General features: G+C 40.8%; 1 protein-coding gene and 1 long non-coding RNA gene across 4 annotated transcripts in view; one reads left to right on the top strand and one right to left on the bottom strand.

The window, feature by feature from the left end:
* CFAP97 (cilia and flagella associated protein 97) overlaps nt 1-12,873 on the bottom strand; it is a 34,350-nt gene extending 21,477 nt beyond the window's left edge. Inside the window, exons 1-2 of one of the 3 annotated variants that reach the window (XM_026018264.2) lie at nt 12,807-12,873; nt 4,665-5,701 (exon numbers count right to left, since the gene is read on the bottom strand). In XM_026018264.2, the coding sequence (XP_025874049.1) occupies nt 4,665-5,685 (1,021 nt within the window). In that variant the 5' untranslated portion in view covers nt 5,686-5,701; nt 12,807-12,873. Of the gene's footprint in view, nt 1-4,664; nt 5,702-12,662 lie in introns of all 3 variants that reach the window. The other 2 variants (XM_026018265.2, XM_072763769.1) reach the window with 2 other exon arrangements.
* Nucleotides 12,874-13,192: 319 nt separating this feature from the next.
* On the top strand, nt 13,193-14,362 carry LOC112934776 (uncharacterized). Its single transcript, XR_003238048.2, has 3 exons — nt 13,193-13,381; nt 13,837-13,903; nt 14,237-14,362. It is a non-coding gene; the product is annotated as an uncharacterized lncRNA (long non-coding RNA).
* Nucleotides 14,363-15,175: the final 813 nt, after the last annotated feature.

Raw genomic sequence — 15,175 nt, 5'->3', positions numbered from 1 at the left:
GATATAAGAATCCAGCTATCTTCTAGTGCCAGGCATTACCCCGGGATGCCTGGGTGACCCAGTGGTTGAGTGTCTGCCTTCAGCTCAGGGCATGATCCCAAGATCCGGGATCAAGTCCCACATTGGGCTCCTTGCAGGAAGCCTGCTTCTCCCTCTGCCTATGTCTCTGCCATTCTCTCTCTTGAATAAATAAAATCTTAAAAAAAAAAAAAAAAAAAAAAAAGGAAAAACTACCTCTCAGGAGGTGATATATAAACCAAGACTTGAGAAACAGAAGCTGCCTATGAAAAGAAAAAGAGCAGAGCAAATGGAAATGCACGGTCACTGGAGCAAGGTAATAAGAGATTAAAAAAAATGGAGATGCAGGCAATATCCACATGATGTAGAGTAATGGTTTTCATCAACTTTATAGCCTATTAAATTAACTGTACCAATATTCTTGTGCAGCCCAGGCATCAATATTTGTTTTGTATTTAATAATTTAATAGTCTTCCAGGTGACACTAATATACTGCCTTATATGGCATCATTGATTGAGTTTGTTAGACTACAATAAGGAATTTGGTTTTTATTTTTAACATAAGAGTAAACTCACTGAAGAGTTAAGAAGGCAACTAGTAAGGTTGATTTTTTTTTAAAAGATCACTCTGGTTGTTATGAGAAGCAACAAAGGGGCAAGAATAAAAAAACTCAATCCTATAAGTTTTAAGAGACTGAATGGAAGGTTAACAACCAGATGGTGATGGCCAATTCCAAGAACCTGATTTTTCAGACACACTAAACAATCAATGGGTACAATTAGAGCAAAGAAAAAATCTACAATAAGGGGACAAGTGCAAACTCCTCCAAAATATTTTATCCATCTGTGAATCATCTGATTACACAAGGGATTTGTCCTTACTCCTACATTACCATCATATGTAAATTATGTACCTAAAGACTTATTCTTTCAATTGCATTTCATACAAAGAATACTACTTACAGTCTAAAAATGTTATCTTCAACTGCCCTAACCTGCAAACCTAGCATTTACAATTATATTAACTAGTGTAAAGATAAAGTTTCAAGTTGTTTTTATTTCATCTGGAAAAATAGTTTCTTTCTCACTAAATAATAAATTGATATGTCAAAAATAGTAAGTTGATATGGAAATACAGCAATAAAGATTTTTTCTAATTAAAAAAATTATATGACAAGATATGTGATGTTCATGGATTAGAAGATTAATATTCTTAAAATGTCATACCACCCAAAATAATCTATAGATTCAGTGCACTCCCCATCAAAATACCAATGACATTTTTCACAGAGCTGGAACAAAGCATCCTAAAATTTGTATGAAATAACAAAAGGCTCCAAATAGCAAAAACAATATTGAGAAAGAATTTTAAAAATGAGGTATGACACTTCCCCATTTCAAACTATATTACAAAGCTATAGTAATTAAAACAGTATGGACTGGCACAAAAACAGACACACAGATCAAGGGAATAGAACAGAGAGCCCAGAAATAAGCACATACCTACGACAAAGAACACAAGATTATACAATGGGGTAAAGACAGTCTCTTCAATAAATAGTGTTAGAAAAACTGGACAGCTACATGCAAAAAAATGAAACTGGACCATCTCAAACCACATCCAAAAATAAACTCAAAATGGATTAAAGATTTGAATGTAAGATCTGAAACCATAAACTCCTAGAAGAAAACATAGGAATAAGCTCTCTGACATCAGTCTTTGCAATAGTTTTTGGACAAGTCACCTCAGGGAAGGGTAATAAAAGCTAAAATAAACAAATAGGATTATATCAAACTAAGAAGCTTTTGCAGTGGAGAAAATCATCAACAAAATGAAAAGGCAATCTACTGAATGGGAGAAGATATTTGAATCGTACATCTGATAAGGAGTTAATATCCAAAATACATAAAGAACTTATACTCTCAAAAACTAACAAAAAATAACCTGATTAATAAATGGGCAGCGGACCTAAGCAGATCACAATGAAATATTATACCTCATACCTGTCAGAATGGCAAAAATAAAAAAGACAAGAAATAACAAGTGTTGGTGAGGACGTGGAGAAAAAGAATCCCTCATGCAGTGTTGACAGGGATGCAAACTGGTGTAGCCAAAGTAGGAAACAGTAGGAGGTTCCTCAAAAAATTAAAAACAGAAATAGCATATAATAATCTAGTAATTCCACTACTAAGTATTTATCAAAGAAATAAAAAACACGAATTCATGGGGCGCCTGGGTGGCTCAGTCAGTTAAACTTCCAAATCTTGATCTCAGCTCAGGTCTTTTTTTTTTTTTTTTTTTAAAGATTTTATTTATTTATTATTCCCACGGGTAGCCTGATCCTGGACCTGATCCAAGGACCCTGGGATCACAACCTGAGCCAAGGGCAGACACTCAACCACTGAGCCATCCAAGTGCCCCTCAGCTCAGGTCTTGATCTCAGTCAGGGTCATGAGTTCAAGCCCAGCATTGGGCTCCATGCTGGGTGTGGAATCTACTTAAAAACAAACACACACTAATTTGAAAAGATACATGCACCCCTATGTTTACTGATTATTTACAGCAACCCAAGTGCCCATACATAGATGAATAAAGATGTGCCATATATGTACAATGGAATATTACTCGGCCATAAAAACAAATGAGATCTTGTCATTTGCAACAACTTGGATGGACCTAGAGGGTATAATGATAAGAAATAAGTCAGAGAAAGACAAACGTTGTATGGTTTCTAAAATTCCACGTGAGTGAAATCAAAGACAAAAAGAGACCAGTAACAACAAAAAAAGGACTTTTAAATACAGAGAACAAACTGGTGGTTGCCAGAGGGGAGGTGGGTAAGGGGATGAGTGAAATAACTAAATGGGATTAAGAATACTCTTGTCATGAAGAGCACTGAGTACTGTATAGAATTGCTGAATCATGGGCAGCCTGGGTGGCTCAGCGGTTTAGCACCTGCCTTCGGCCCAGGACCTGATCCTGGGGATCCAGGATCGAGTCCCACGTTGGGCTCCCTGTGGGGGGCCTGCTTCTCCCTCTGCCTGTGTCTTTGCCCCCCCCTCTATCTCATGAATAAATAAATAAAATCTTAAAAAAAAGAATTGTTGAATCATTACATTGTACACTTGACACTAGTAACAGTTATTAGTACTTTAATTAAAAACAAAGGCAGAGACCTGAATAGACATTTTTCTGAAGTTGACCAAACAAAGATGACCAACAGGTACATTAAAAGATGCTTAACATAATCCTCAGGGAAACACAAATCAAAACACAAAGAAGTATCACCTCACACCTATCTGAATGGCTAATATCAACAACACAAAAAAACAGCAGGTATTGGTGAGGATATAGAAAAAAAGGGAATCTTCTTATACTGTTGGGAATGTAAATGGTGCAGCCACTACAAAAAACAGAATGAAAGTTCCTCAAAAAATTAAAACCAGGAATGCCATATGATCCAGCAATCTACTTTTGGGTATTTATCCAAAGAAAATGAAAACACCAATTTGAAGAGATACATGCACCCCTATGTTCACTGCAGCATTATTTACCATAACCAAGATATGGAAGCAATCTAAGTATCCATCAACAGATGAATGCATAAAGATGTGGTGTATATATACAATGGAATATTATTCAGTCATCAAAAAGATCTTATCATTTGTGGCAACATGGACCTAGAGGGTATGATGTTAAGTGAAATAAGTAAGATGCAGACAAACATACCATATTTGTCTTTCCCTCATATCTGGAACCTAAAAATCAAAACAAATGAACAAACAAAACAGACTCACAGATACAGGAAACAAACTGCTGTTGACCAGAGCGGGGGGAAGGGTGATGAAATAGGTGTAGGGGATTAAGAGGTACAAAGTTCGAGTTATAAAATAAATTAAGTCACAGGGATGTAATGTACAGCACAAGGAATACAGTCAATATTGTAATAATTTTGTATGGTGACAGATGGTAACTAGCCTTATCATGGGGATCTTTTAATTATATATAAAAGTATCAAATCACTGTTATATATACCTGAAACCAACAGAATACTCTGTCAATTACACTTCAAAAACAACTGTATCTTGAAGAAACTGAGACTTGAATTCTATTATTTCATAGCTTGGTAATTATTTTCAAGTAATCCTCTTTAACCTTTAACTTTCCCTAGAATTTATTCTGAAATTTCATTTGCCAGCATTCTTGCCACTTTCTCTAATATGAAGACAACAGTTCAGGTTATTTTTAACTTTAGTCTGTTGCCTTTCTTAAAGAAGTAAGTAAAATATATCTTATGCCCACATCTCTCATATGTGAAAAACATCTGGCTCTACTTCTCTCATTTATGTTATCTGGTCCCTCTATACTTTATGACTTTATAAGACACTAAAATAAAATTATGGTGAAGTAGTTTCTAGTCCTAGTTAATTAGCTTTTCAATATTATAAGTAACGATATTCCAGATATTTTTAAGGTAAAATAGGGTATCTGGTAAAGTTACTACATCAATTATCTCAAACAATAAAATACAGCTAATAGAAAAATCAATCCAAACTCATAGCATTTGATATTTAAGCTCAATATACCATAAAGTTGAATATTTAAGTTCAAATATATACAGCTTTTAAAAAGAAAAGAAAATTACCTTTCAAAAGATGATTGAGGTCCATTGTGTCATGTAAGGCTTTTTGTGTATATCTGTGGTCTAAATTGGAATCTAACACTGAAGATTTTGAAGTGAGATCAGGCCCATGTTTTTCTTGGCCTTTTCTGGTTGATTTCAAAGATTTTGAATTATTTTTTAAATCCTCAACATTTCCATATACTTCTTGACTCACGTTTTCTTGCCTTTTAACTTTTACTTTTTGATCATTTGATGTTCCCAGTTCAAAAGACTGAACCGGGCTGATGTCTGGAGTTGACAGAGGAGTGACATCTGTCACAGTATCTTCAGATTCCTCAGGGTAGTCACTGACTTTTGGTTTAGTACTTGAAGGCTGTGTTCCTGTCGATTTCATTCCTGTTTTATATTTCTGTTTTGGTGACAAGTGGGTTACACCGGAGAGATGTTTCTTTATTGATGGAGATGAATCAGAAATACAGATATCAGACCCTGCATCTGAACAATCTGTACCTGAACTTGAAGATGAGGAGGACAAAGAGGAAGAGGAGGATGATGAATTACTTTTGGAATACTTTTTACCAATGTTTTTTTTAAAGTTATTAGATGGTTTAGCAGACTTGGATCTGATGTGATTTTTCCCATCATCACTGCTTTCCTCTCCATCTGTATAATAATCATCTTCACCTTCTTTTATAATTTTGGGAATTCTACTTGGAGTGGGCAAGTGTATTTTATGCCCTATTGTAGCATCCCACAATTTTTTTGATCTTGAAGTGGTCAACGATAAAGAATTTCTGGTTCGCGTATTATCATCTTCTATAGGGTGTTCTTCTGGGAGAATTTTCTCCTTTATTTCGTTTTCCTTTCTTTGTATTCCAAATTTCAAGTTTTCATTTTCTTTAGCTTTATCTATTCTCTCTTGTTGCTCATCGTTTTGCTTATCAAAAACTGACTTACTTTCACATTTCTTTGTTTCTTCAAAGTCACTATCAAAGAAGGAATGGTCCACTTCACCTTCTGATATATCTCCAAACCGATCCATGATGGTAAAAATATATCTGAAAAAGAGGCCAGTGTTACCGTCAAACTAAAGAATAATTTTCCAATACTTCTCACTTTATACAGTAATTGCATATCCCAAACTGAGAAGTTTGATTATAGAGAAACATGTAATAATAAATTGTATCAGTGATTTGAAACATACCTAAATAGTTCAGCTCACAAGAGTACTCAAGGCAAGCATACCACAAATGTGTATCTAATTAAACATGCATACACCTGGGTGAACCCTAAGGAAAATCTGCCTTCTATAAGTACAATTAGGATTTAGAATAAGAAGAGATAATGTTAAAACATCCCCAAATCAGTTAAGCCATCCTGAATTTAGAATTTGACCTTTAATACTATTCCCCACAAAGGAAAAAACAACAACAATCAAAAAAACATAATGACTTGGAAGGCAGCTGATTCTATTTCTGGAGGTAAAGAAAAACAAGGGCCTAAGGTATCTTACTGTTACCAGAAGGCACAATATTCAAATATGCTTGATATAGTGGTAATAAAACAAAGGCCCCAATTTAAAGGGGCTTCCACCATACAAGTCAGACAATTTAGTCCTGGAAAACAAAACACACAAAATATACTTAAAAACGAAAAAGTACTTCTGTGGAAAGCTATTAGTCCACAATGATAGTCAAGAGGGCAAATAATATGAGATACGTTAAAGGAATTTCTAATAATATATAGTCAACAATCCAATTATGCACTCAGTACATTCAAATTATGATTAATTCTATTATATCAAACCAAACAATAAAAGATTATGTAATCTGTACTCTAAATCAATCATGATACTCTGGAGCCTTTAATTGATAAAGTGATCCTGCAACCTATAAAAACAAGTACAAACGTGATTTAAAAACCAACCAAACTTATACTATTAACACTAATGCAACAGATTAATAAAATGGATTAGAGATAAGGGTGGTAATACATTTTATTATCACTGGGTAGCTTTTTTTGCCTTTAAAGAATTTAAGAGATTCTGACATATTAAACATAAAAATTTAACTATTCACAATCAACTTTTAAATGCTTAAGGGAGGGCAGCCCAGGTGGCTGGGCGGTTTAGTGCTGCCTTCAGTCCAGGGCGTGATCCTGGAGACCCGGGATCAGGTCCCATGTCAGGCTCCCTGCATGGAGCCTGCTTCTTCCTCTGCCTGTGTCTCTGCCTCTCTTTCTCTGTCTCTCATGAATAAATAAATAAAATCTTTAAAAAACAAAAAAATAAATGCTTAAGGGAATCTGGTTAATGAAATTAGTAAGTTAAGACTAGATTTATTAAAAATGTCTAAGTGCTAAGTTAGACTTCTTTTATTAGATACGTGTATTCCTTGTCAGGTATTCAAGGCATTTAAGAAAATAAAATATGCTAAAATTGTAATTGTGCTGTTAATTACAAATTACATTTGCAAGTCTGCAAATGGTATACAATATTCAGGGAAATTTAAGCTAAGTGAAGATTAATCAAAGAACAAATGGGGGCAGCCCCAGTGGCTTACTGGCTTAGTGCTGCCTTCAGCCCGGGTGTGATCCTGGAGACCCAGGATCTAGTCCCACATCGGGCTCCCTACATGGAGCGTGCTTCTCCCTCTGCCTGTGTCTCTGCCCCTCTCTCTCTCTCTCTCTCTCTCTCATGAATAAATAAATAAAATCTTAAAAAAAAAAAAAAAGAACAAATGGGTTTCAAAATTCAAACACTTTTTTTTAAAGAATGTATTTATTTATTTATTTATTTGACACACACAGAGAGAGGCAGAGACACAGGCAGAGGGAGAAGCAGGCTCCATGCAGGGAGCCCGACGTGGGACTCGATCCTGGGTCTCCAGGATCACGCTCTGGGCTGAAGGCAGGCACTAAACCACTGAGCCACCCGGGCTGGGCTGAAAAAACTTTTTAACAGAAGAATATTATGAGTCTATTAAAATAATTATTTATATCAGGGGTTACCAAACTACTGTGCATGAGCCAAATTTGGCTACCATTTATTCTTATAAATAAAGTTTTACTGGAACATAGCCACAGGTTTAGGTATCGTCACTGACAGCTATTACACTGTAGCTGCAGAATTGAGTAGCTGTGACAGGGATCATACTGCCCACAGAGCCTAAAACATTTAACCACTGACCCTTTACTGAAAAAGTCTGTGGACCCCGATTCAGGTGCTATGTCAGCATGAAAACTGCACAGTACAAAACTGTTATCCATACTGGATTAATAATACAATGTACACATTTAAACAAAAACTATGGGGGAAAAGAGCAAAATTAAGTTGACCTGTTAGAAGAAAACCAATGGTCCCACTGCATTTTTTAATATTTCCATTACTGTTCCATTTCCATTACTGTTATTATAATAGCTTCCTGCAAATAAAGTAAGTGATAACTGGGAGGATGCACAATGGAAAAGAATGAACAGAGTCCGATACACTCAGGCTCAAACTCGGTTCTACCATTTCCCAATTATGTTTCTGGGCACATACACAGGGATGTTCATAACAGCACTACTGTTTGTAACAGCAATGAGTTAGGAAAAAATTCAACACCTAGCAAGAGGAAAATGGATAAGCAAAATGTTGCATAGGCTACATCAAAAAGGATAAGCTGAGATCTACAAAAATGTTTACTGAAAGAGCAGAATTAAGTGAACAATTACATGAAACTTAAAATACAAGCTACTGAATTCCTCATGGGCACAGAGTTAACATAGCATGGACTGGAAGGACACCATTAAACAACTAAGAGGGATCCCTGGGTGGCGCAGCGGTTTGGCGCCTGCCTTTGGCCCAGGGCGCGATCCTGGAGACCCGGGATCGAGTCCCACGTCGGGCTCCCGGCGCATGGAGCCTGCTTCTCCCTCCGCCTGTGTCTCTGCCTCTCTCTCTCTCTCTGTGACTATCATAAATAAATTAAAAAAAAATTAAAAAAAAAAATTTAAACAACTAAGAGTACAAGTCTGTGAGGGGAGAGGAGGAATGAGGCTGAGGAAGCCCACAAGGGGGCAAAAAAGCTGAATATCTAGAGGGCAGAGGCCTGTGATTAGGGGTCATCACAGACTTAAAGTATGACTGAGGGGCACCTGGTTGGCTCAACATGTAGGGCATGTGACTCTTGATCTCAGGGTTGTCGAGTTGGAGCCCCACATTGGACCTAGTTTCTTCAAATTTTAAAAACAAATGGTTTCACGGCATAGCCCAGAGCATAAATTTCCCTAGTCGGTTTAAAAAATAACTCTTTCAGAGATGCCTGGGGGCTCAGCGGTTGAGCATCTGCCTGTGGCTCAGGGCGTGATCCTGGAGTCCCGGGATAGAGTCCCCCATCAGGCTCCCTTCATGGAACCTGCCTCTCCCTCTGCCTATGTCTCCTGCCTCTTTCTGTGTCCCTCATGAATAAATAAAATCTTAAAAACAAAACACCTCTTTCAAAACATCCTAATCACGTTATTAATCACTGCTTCAAAGTAAAGTCCTTAACTAACATCTGGTTTTTTTGAAGTCGCTGCTGTGATATACATACATTGTTGTGATATCTATAATTTATCTGATAGTAAACTGTCAGCAAGACAACAAGATCTCATCATTGGGATTTTTAAAGGAGAATGGGACCTGTTTAGCAGTATGTTTAGCAGAACTGTTTTAGGAACAGGTCTTTGCAAAAAGATGCTCTCAACAGTTAAAATTAGATAGAAACGCTAGTGAATGCCAAATATGCTGGGATTTATCTACTATGTAGCAGTTTTTCTCTAACAAATTAATTTGGAAGAAACCTCACTGGCATCACAAATTAAATAAAAGAGGGGCCCTTAGTAAATTAAAAAGTATTAACCTAGATAGCAAGAATTTGGAACTTTTTTTTTTTATTTTTTTTAAATTTATTTATGATAGACACAGAGACAGAGAGAGAGGCAGAGACACAGGCAGAGGGAGAAGCAGGCTCCATGCTGGGAGCCCGAAACGGGACTTGATCCGGGGACCCCAGGATCACGCCCTGGGCCAAAGGTAGGCGGGAAACCGCTGAGCCACCCAGGGATCCCCAAGAATTCTGAACTTTGAATTAACTTACGACCTTCTCCATCCTAAGCTGTGTCTGTGACCAAAACCCCTTTCCAAAGGGAGCAGTGAATTCCAAAGGTATTTCTGACACGGAGAATAACAACCCTGGAAGTCACTAAACTTGAAATGTTTCCAGCATGACTCATCTTTATTTGGCATATCAAGGCAAATTTTGTGATCCCTGATAACCTTGAATGAGATCTATGTAAAGTTCCCTATGATAGTGCAGGCAAAATAATGCAAGTGAGAGCTAATACCCTTCCCATACCATCACAATTCCCCAACAATCCTCAAAGGAAAAATCTTACACCCTTACATTAGGGTTAAGACCAGCAATTTAATGGCTTGACAAAGTAGTTTATATCAAGTATGCCCCTTATGACTTCAAGCTTTAACAAATTTGTGAATTAAAAAAAAAAAAAAAAAGATGGACAGTTTAAAATAAGAATTCAAAAGGTTCTGGATAAATGGAAAAGCAGCTAACATTCATATAGATTTTATTATGTGCCAAGCACTTTTCTAAGCACTTTTACACTGATCAACTCATTTACTGGTAACAACTTTGAAGTTAGAGACAAAGAAACTGAAGCAGAGGTTAACTATGTTCACGACCACATGGCTAGAAAGCAGTAGTCAGGATTTGAATCCAGTCAGCAAGCAGTCTGATTACCCTATATTGAAACAAGCAGAGGAAGATATGCCAAGAACCTAAATGGGGAGGTATACTGTGAAAAAGCTAAATAATAATACAATAATAGTGCAGACATGGAATGAGGGAAAGTGAGAAGGGAAGGTGCACTGAGGATCCCCACTTAAAAGAAGGTTCACTGAAAAAAGACTCAGGGCTTACCCAGTAGCAAAAGCATGACTTAAAAATCAAAAGATTAAAATGCTCTTAAGTCACACCAGGATAGCAATATGCTGTCTTAAGGTAACATCAGCTTAGTCAAACTACTTCTTGAATGAAGCATTTAGTTCTAGGTGTTATGGTGAAGAGTCTAGAATCTAAGTCATGACCAATGGTTTGCAGAACAAGGGATTCATTTATAGAACAAGAGATTCGAAGCATTCATAGCAAAAGTAATGGCTAAAAAAAAAAAAAAGGGTGTACTCAGATATTCAAAGGATTGTGATAAAAAAAAATTTTTAGAACTGTTATTTGTAGTTCCAGAGGTAGAACTTGCATCAACAGATACAACATATATGAAGGCTGTTCTTAAATTAACATGAGAATTGAACAAAACGGAATGGGGCTACTTTCTCATGAGCCATGAGTCACTAGATAATGTTGGGGCAAAAACTGAATGTCCACTTGCTGGGATGCTAGAGAGGGAGTTCACACATTAGGAGGATAAGATTTCCCAAGCATAACATTTTACAAACTAGGTCTAAATCCCTGTTGGGATTTGACTATTTGTAAACCAAATGATTTCACATCATTTCTTTGAAATCCATTTTTCAGAGTTAATGGTTTTGTGCCTAATTTCACCAACTGGAACTCCTGGGATCTTGCTCATCTTCATATCCCCAGTGCCTAAAGTAGGATCTGACAAATACTAGACACTCAAAGAATGTTTACCTGATGCAGGAGTTTGGAGTTCAGAGACTGAACTCTAGTTCTACTCTTTACGCCATGTAAGCAGAAAAATCACTGCTTTTTCCTGAGCTAGTTTCTTTGACGGCTTCCCACAATTGTCCCCCACCGACCCCCCCACTCCCACCCTCACCAGAATTAGCTATCCCCTTATCTGCATTTACATGGTTTGTGTAGTTCTCAACAGTTGTTAAGGACCCACTTCTCCTGTGGTGCCTAACACCTGGGAGAAGTTTCAGGCATACTATCCAACAGATAGGGTTATTCTAAATATTTATGCACCCCAGTGCTTTAACCCAACTTAGGAAAAAATTATCCAACGATCCCATCCACTAAAGCAACCCTTCTGATAATTATTTCAAAGTCAGTGAGATCCAATTCACACTGGAAAATAAAAACAGGGACTTAATAAGAGTGTAAAGATTCTCTTCACAACCTATGGGGAAAGGGTAAACATTAAGCGGCAGTTCCTTTAAGAACCCTTCTGGGGGCTCAACGAAAACGGGTATTTGTCAAAGCTGCCCCGGCGGCCCTTGGACACTCACCGTTTGGAGAGCTCCGGCACAGCCAGCAACAGAAATACTAACGCTTTTTTATGATACACCGGGGGAAACACACAAATAAGACTCTGGCATTTTTTTTTTTTTATAAACTGTCAGTCCATTACAGTGACACTGCATCACTTCTGTAATCAGGCGCATAATACGGTTCGAACAAGGTAACTGGTTGGGTGCCCGGAAATCTCGGCCCAAAATACATGTTTTCTCAGGAACTTGAGTCAAGGGGTCGGTCCACCACCTCGTCCTGTCCTCGCCCCCTTCCTCGTCCCCATCACCACCCCCAGCTACACACACAGAGTCGAGGGTCCATCCACCACCTCGTCCTGTCCTCTTCCCCATCTCCACACACACACACACACACACACACACACACACACACGAGAGGAGGGTCCGTCCACCACCTCGTCCCGTCCTCATCCCCATCTCCACACACACACACACACACACACACACACACACACACACACCCGAGGTCACGAGTCAAGTCCGCGGACGCGGCGGCGCCACCACCTCCGAACCCCGGCCCGACCCCGGCCGCAGGCCCTGCGGGAACGCATCCCGGGGGTAGGCCGGGCGGGTCCCGCGGCGGCCGGCAGGGGCTGCGGGCGGCCCCACGGCCCGGGACCCCACCCTCGGCCGCGGGCTCCGCCGCCTCCGGGGGTCACACCCGCCCCCACTCCCCGCCGCCCGCGACGCGCTGACGGGGCCTCACAGCGGGCGGAGCCGGGGGCTGGGGTCCCGCCCGCCTCCCTCACCTCCCGCGCGGGCTTCCTCATACCGACCCCGAGTGCCCGCCGCCGCTGGGCTCCGGAGAAGGGGAAACGGATCCCGAAGCAAGGCGAGGGTGGCGGCGGGCGCGGCGCGGGCGGGCCCCGGGGGGTTGCTCGCGCGCCGCTTACCTGGGTGCAGCGGCCGCCGCCGCCGCCTCGCGCGCAGCCCGCAGCGTTCCAGGCGCACGCGCAGGCGCAGGCGCAGGCGCACTCAGTCTCTGCACGCGACTCCCAGCGGCGCCGGGGGCGGGCTTCCGGGGGCGGGGAGAGCGGAGCGGGAGAGCCGGGCGCAGAGGGCGCGGGGGCCTGGCGCGCCGGCTCGGTGCGGCTCCGGGCGGCTCCGCGGGCTCCGCGGGCTCCGCGCGGCGGGCGTCATAGAGCGCGGCGGGGCTGCCGGCGGCCTGGAGAGCCTGCGGCGGGCCGGGGGCGGAAGGCGGAGGCCCGCGACGCCGGGGCGGGTGGGGTCGCGCGGAGAAGCGGGCCCCCGGGCCCTCGGGTGCCCAGGGCACCGTCCGCGCCTTCCTGCGACGGTCCCCGCCGCTAGGGCAGTGACGGGGGCCCGGGACACTGGCGTTCAGTAGCTGGTGATTCCTTCCCCCAAACCACGACAGTAGTGGGCGGGGCGGCTGTGACTGTGGTTCTGTCAGCCAAGATCGGATCCACGAGCCGGTCACACCCTAGTCCTCCGACCCCTGGCGAAGGAGGTGGGTGGTTAAGGCAAGAAAGTGAACGTTAATACTGGAGATGTGATAAGGCTCTGGGCGGGGGGGCGGGGGGGGGCGGCGCCTGGGTGGCTCGGCCGGTTAAGCACCCCCCCCCCCCCCCCCCCCACTCAGGACTTGGTCTCAGATCAGGATCCCAGGGTCATGAGACGGAGCCCCGGGGAGGCTCTGTGCGCCGAGAGTGGAAGCCTCCACGTAGGATTCTCTCTTCCTCCTCCTCCCACTGCCCCTCTCTCACTCTTTCTCTCTCTTTCAAAATAAACCCCCCCAAACCAGGGGGAAAAATGTGACTGTAAGGTGATGGACGTTCGTTAGACTTACTGTGGTGTACATGTTATGTTTACATAGATCATGTACATCCTAAATTTATATGCTGTTATATAGAAATCAATAAAGCTGTAGATTTTTAAATTTTTTTTTTTTTTTATTAAAAAAAGCAAGAGGTCAGAGTGATACAAGACGCCTTGAGCCAAGGACAGCAGGTGCCTTTGAAAGCCGACAAAGGTGAGAAAAGGTATTCTCCCTTGAAGCCTCCAGGAGAAAGGGCAGCCCTGTCCATACCTTAATTTTAGACTTCTGACCTCCAGAACAGAGAATAAGTTTGTGTTGTTTTAAACCACTGAGTTTGTAGTAATCTGTTATAGCAGCAATGGAAAACTAATACAATGCGTACTCAATACAGTTTTTACATGAAAGTACAAAGAAAGATAGGAACTAAGGGTTATCCATATCCTAGGGAGTGTCACTAAGGAATTGACTTTTTTGTTCTTGACAATATATTGTGTACTTTTTGCTTGTAACTAACAGGTACTCAGAATCATTTTGTTCTTTTTGTAGGCTAAAAGGATTTTACTAGATTCTGCTTAACTGCTGGCACCGTTTCCCAGGGATGATTGTCTACTCTGTGGTCAAAAGTTTGTTGTATGGGGACTCCCTGGGTGGCTCAGCAGTTCAGCATCTGCCTTTGGCCCAGGGCATGATCCTGGAGACCCGGGATGGAGTCCCACATCAGGCTCCCTGCATGGAGCCTGCTTCTTCCTCTGCCTGTGTCTCTGCCTCTCTCTCCTCTGGGTCTTTCATGAATAAATAAGTAAAATCTTAAAAAAAAAAAAAAAAAAGTTGGTTATGTGAAGGGTCTCAATAGACATTTCTCCAAAGAATATATGCAAATAGCCAAGAAGTGTATGAAAAGATGCTCAACATTACTAATCATTAGGGAGATGCAAACAAATGAGACCACTTTAAACACCTATTAAGATGGCTATAATAAAAAGACAGAAAATAAAAAAAGATTGGTAAAAATGTGGGGAGATTGGAAACCTTGTGTATTGCTCATGGGAATGTGAAATGGTACTGCTTCTGTGGAAAACTATAGCAGTTCCTCAGATTGAACACAGAACTACCATATGACCCAGCAATTTCACTTCTGGGTATGTACCCAAAAGAATTGAAAGCAAAGTGTCAAACGGGTATTTGTACACTCATGTTACTAGTAGCATTATTTGCCAAAGCCAAAAGATGGAAACAACTCAAATGTCTATCAACAGATGGACAAAGAAAATGTATATTCATACAGGAATATTATTTAGCCATAAACAGGAATGAAGTTCTGATACATCATGCTACAACATGGATGAATCTTGAAAACATTATGCTAAGTGAAAAAAGCCAGACAAAAAAGGACAAATATGAGTTGATAAATAAGAAGTACCTAAAATAGACAAGTCATAGTAACAGAAGCTAAAAGTGTGGTGCCAGACTAGGTCAGCTGGAGGA

This window comes from Vulpes vulpes, chromosome 7 (assembly GCF_048418805.1).
Source record: "Vulpes vulpes isolate BD-2025 chromosome 7, VulVul3, whole genome shotgun sequence".
NCBI lineage: Eukaryota > Metazoa > Chordata > Mammalia > Carnivora > Canidae > Vulpes > Vulpes vulpes.
The sequence above is the reverse complement of the archived record's forward strand: the minus strand, read 5'-3'. Positions and strand labels throughout refer to the sequence as shown.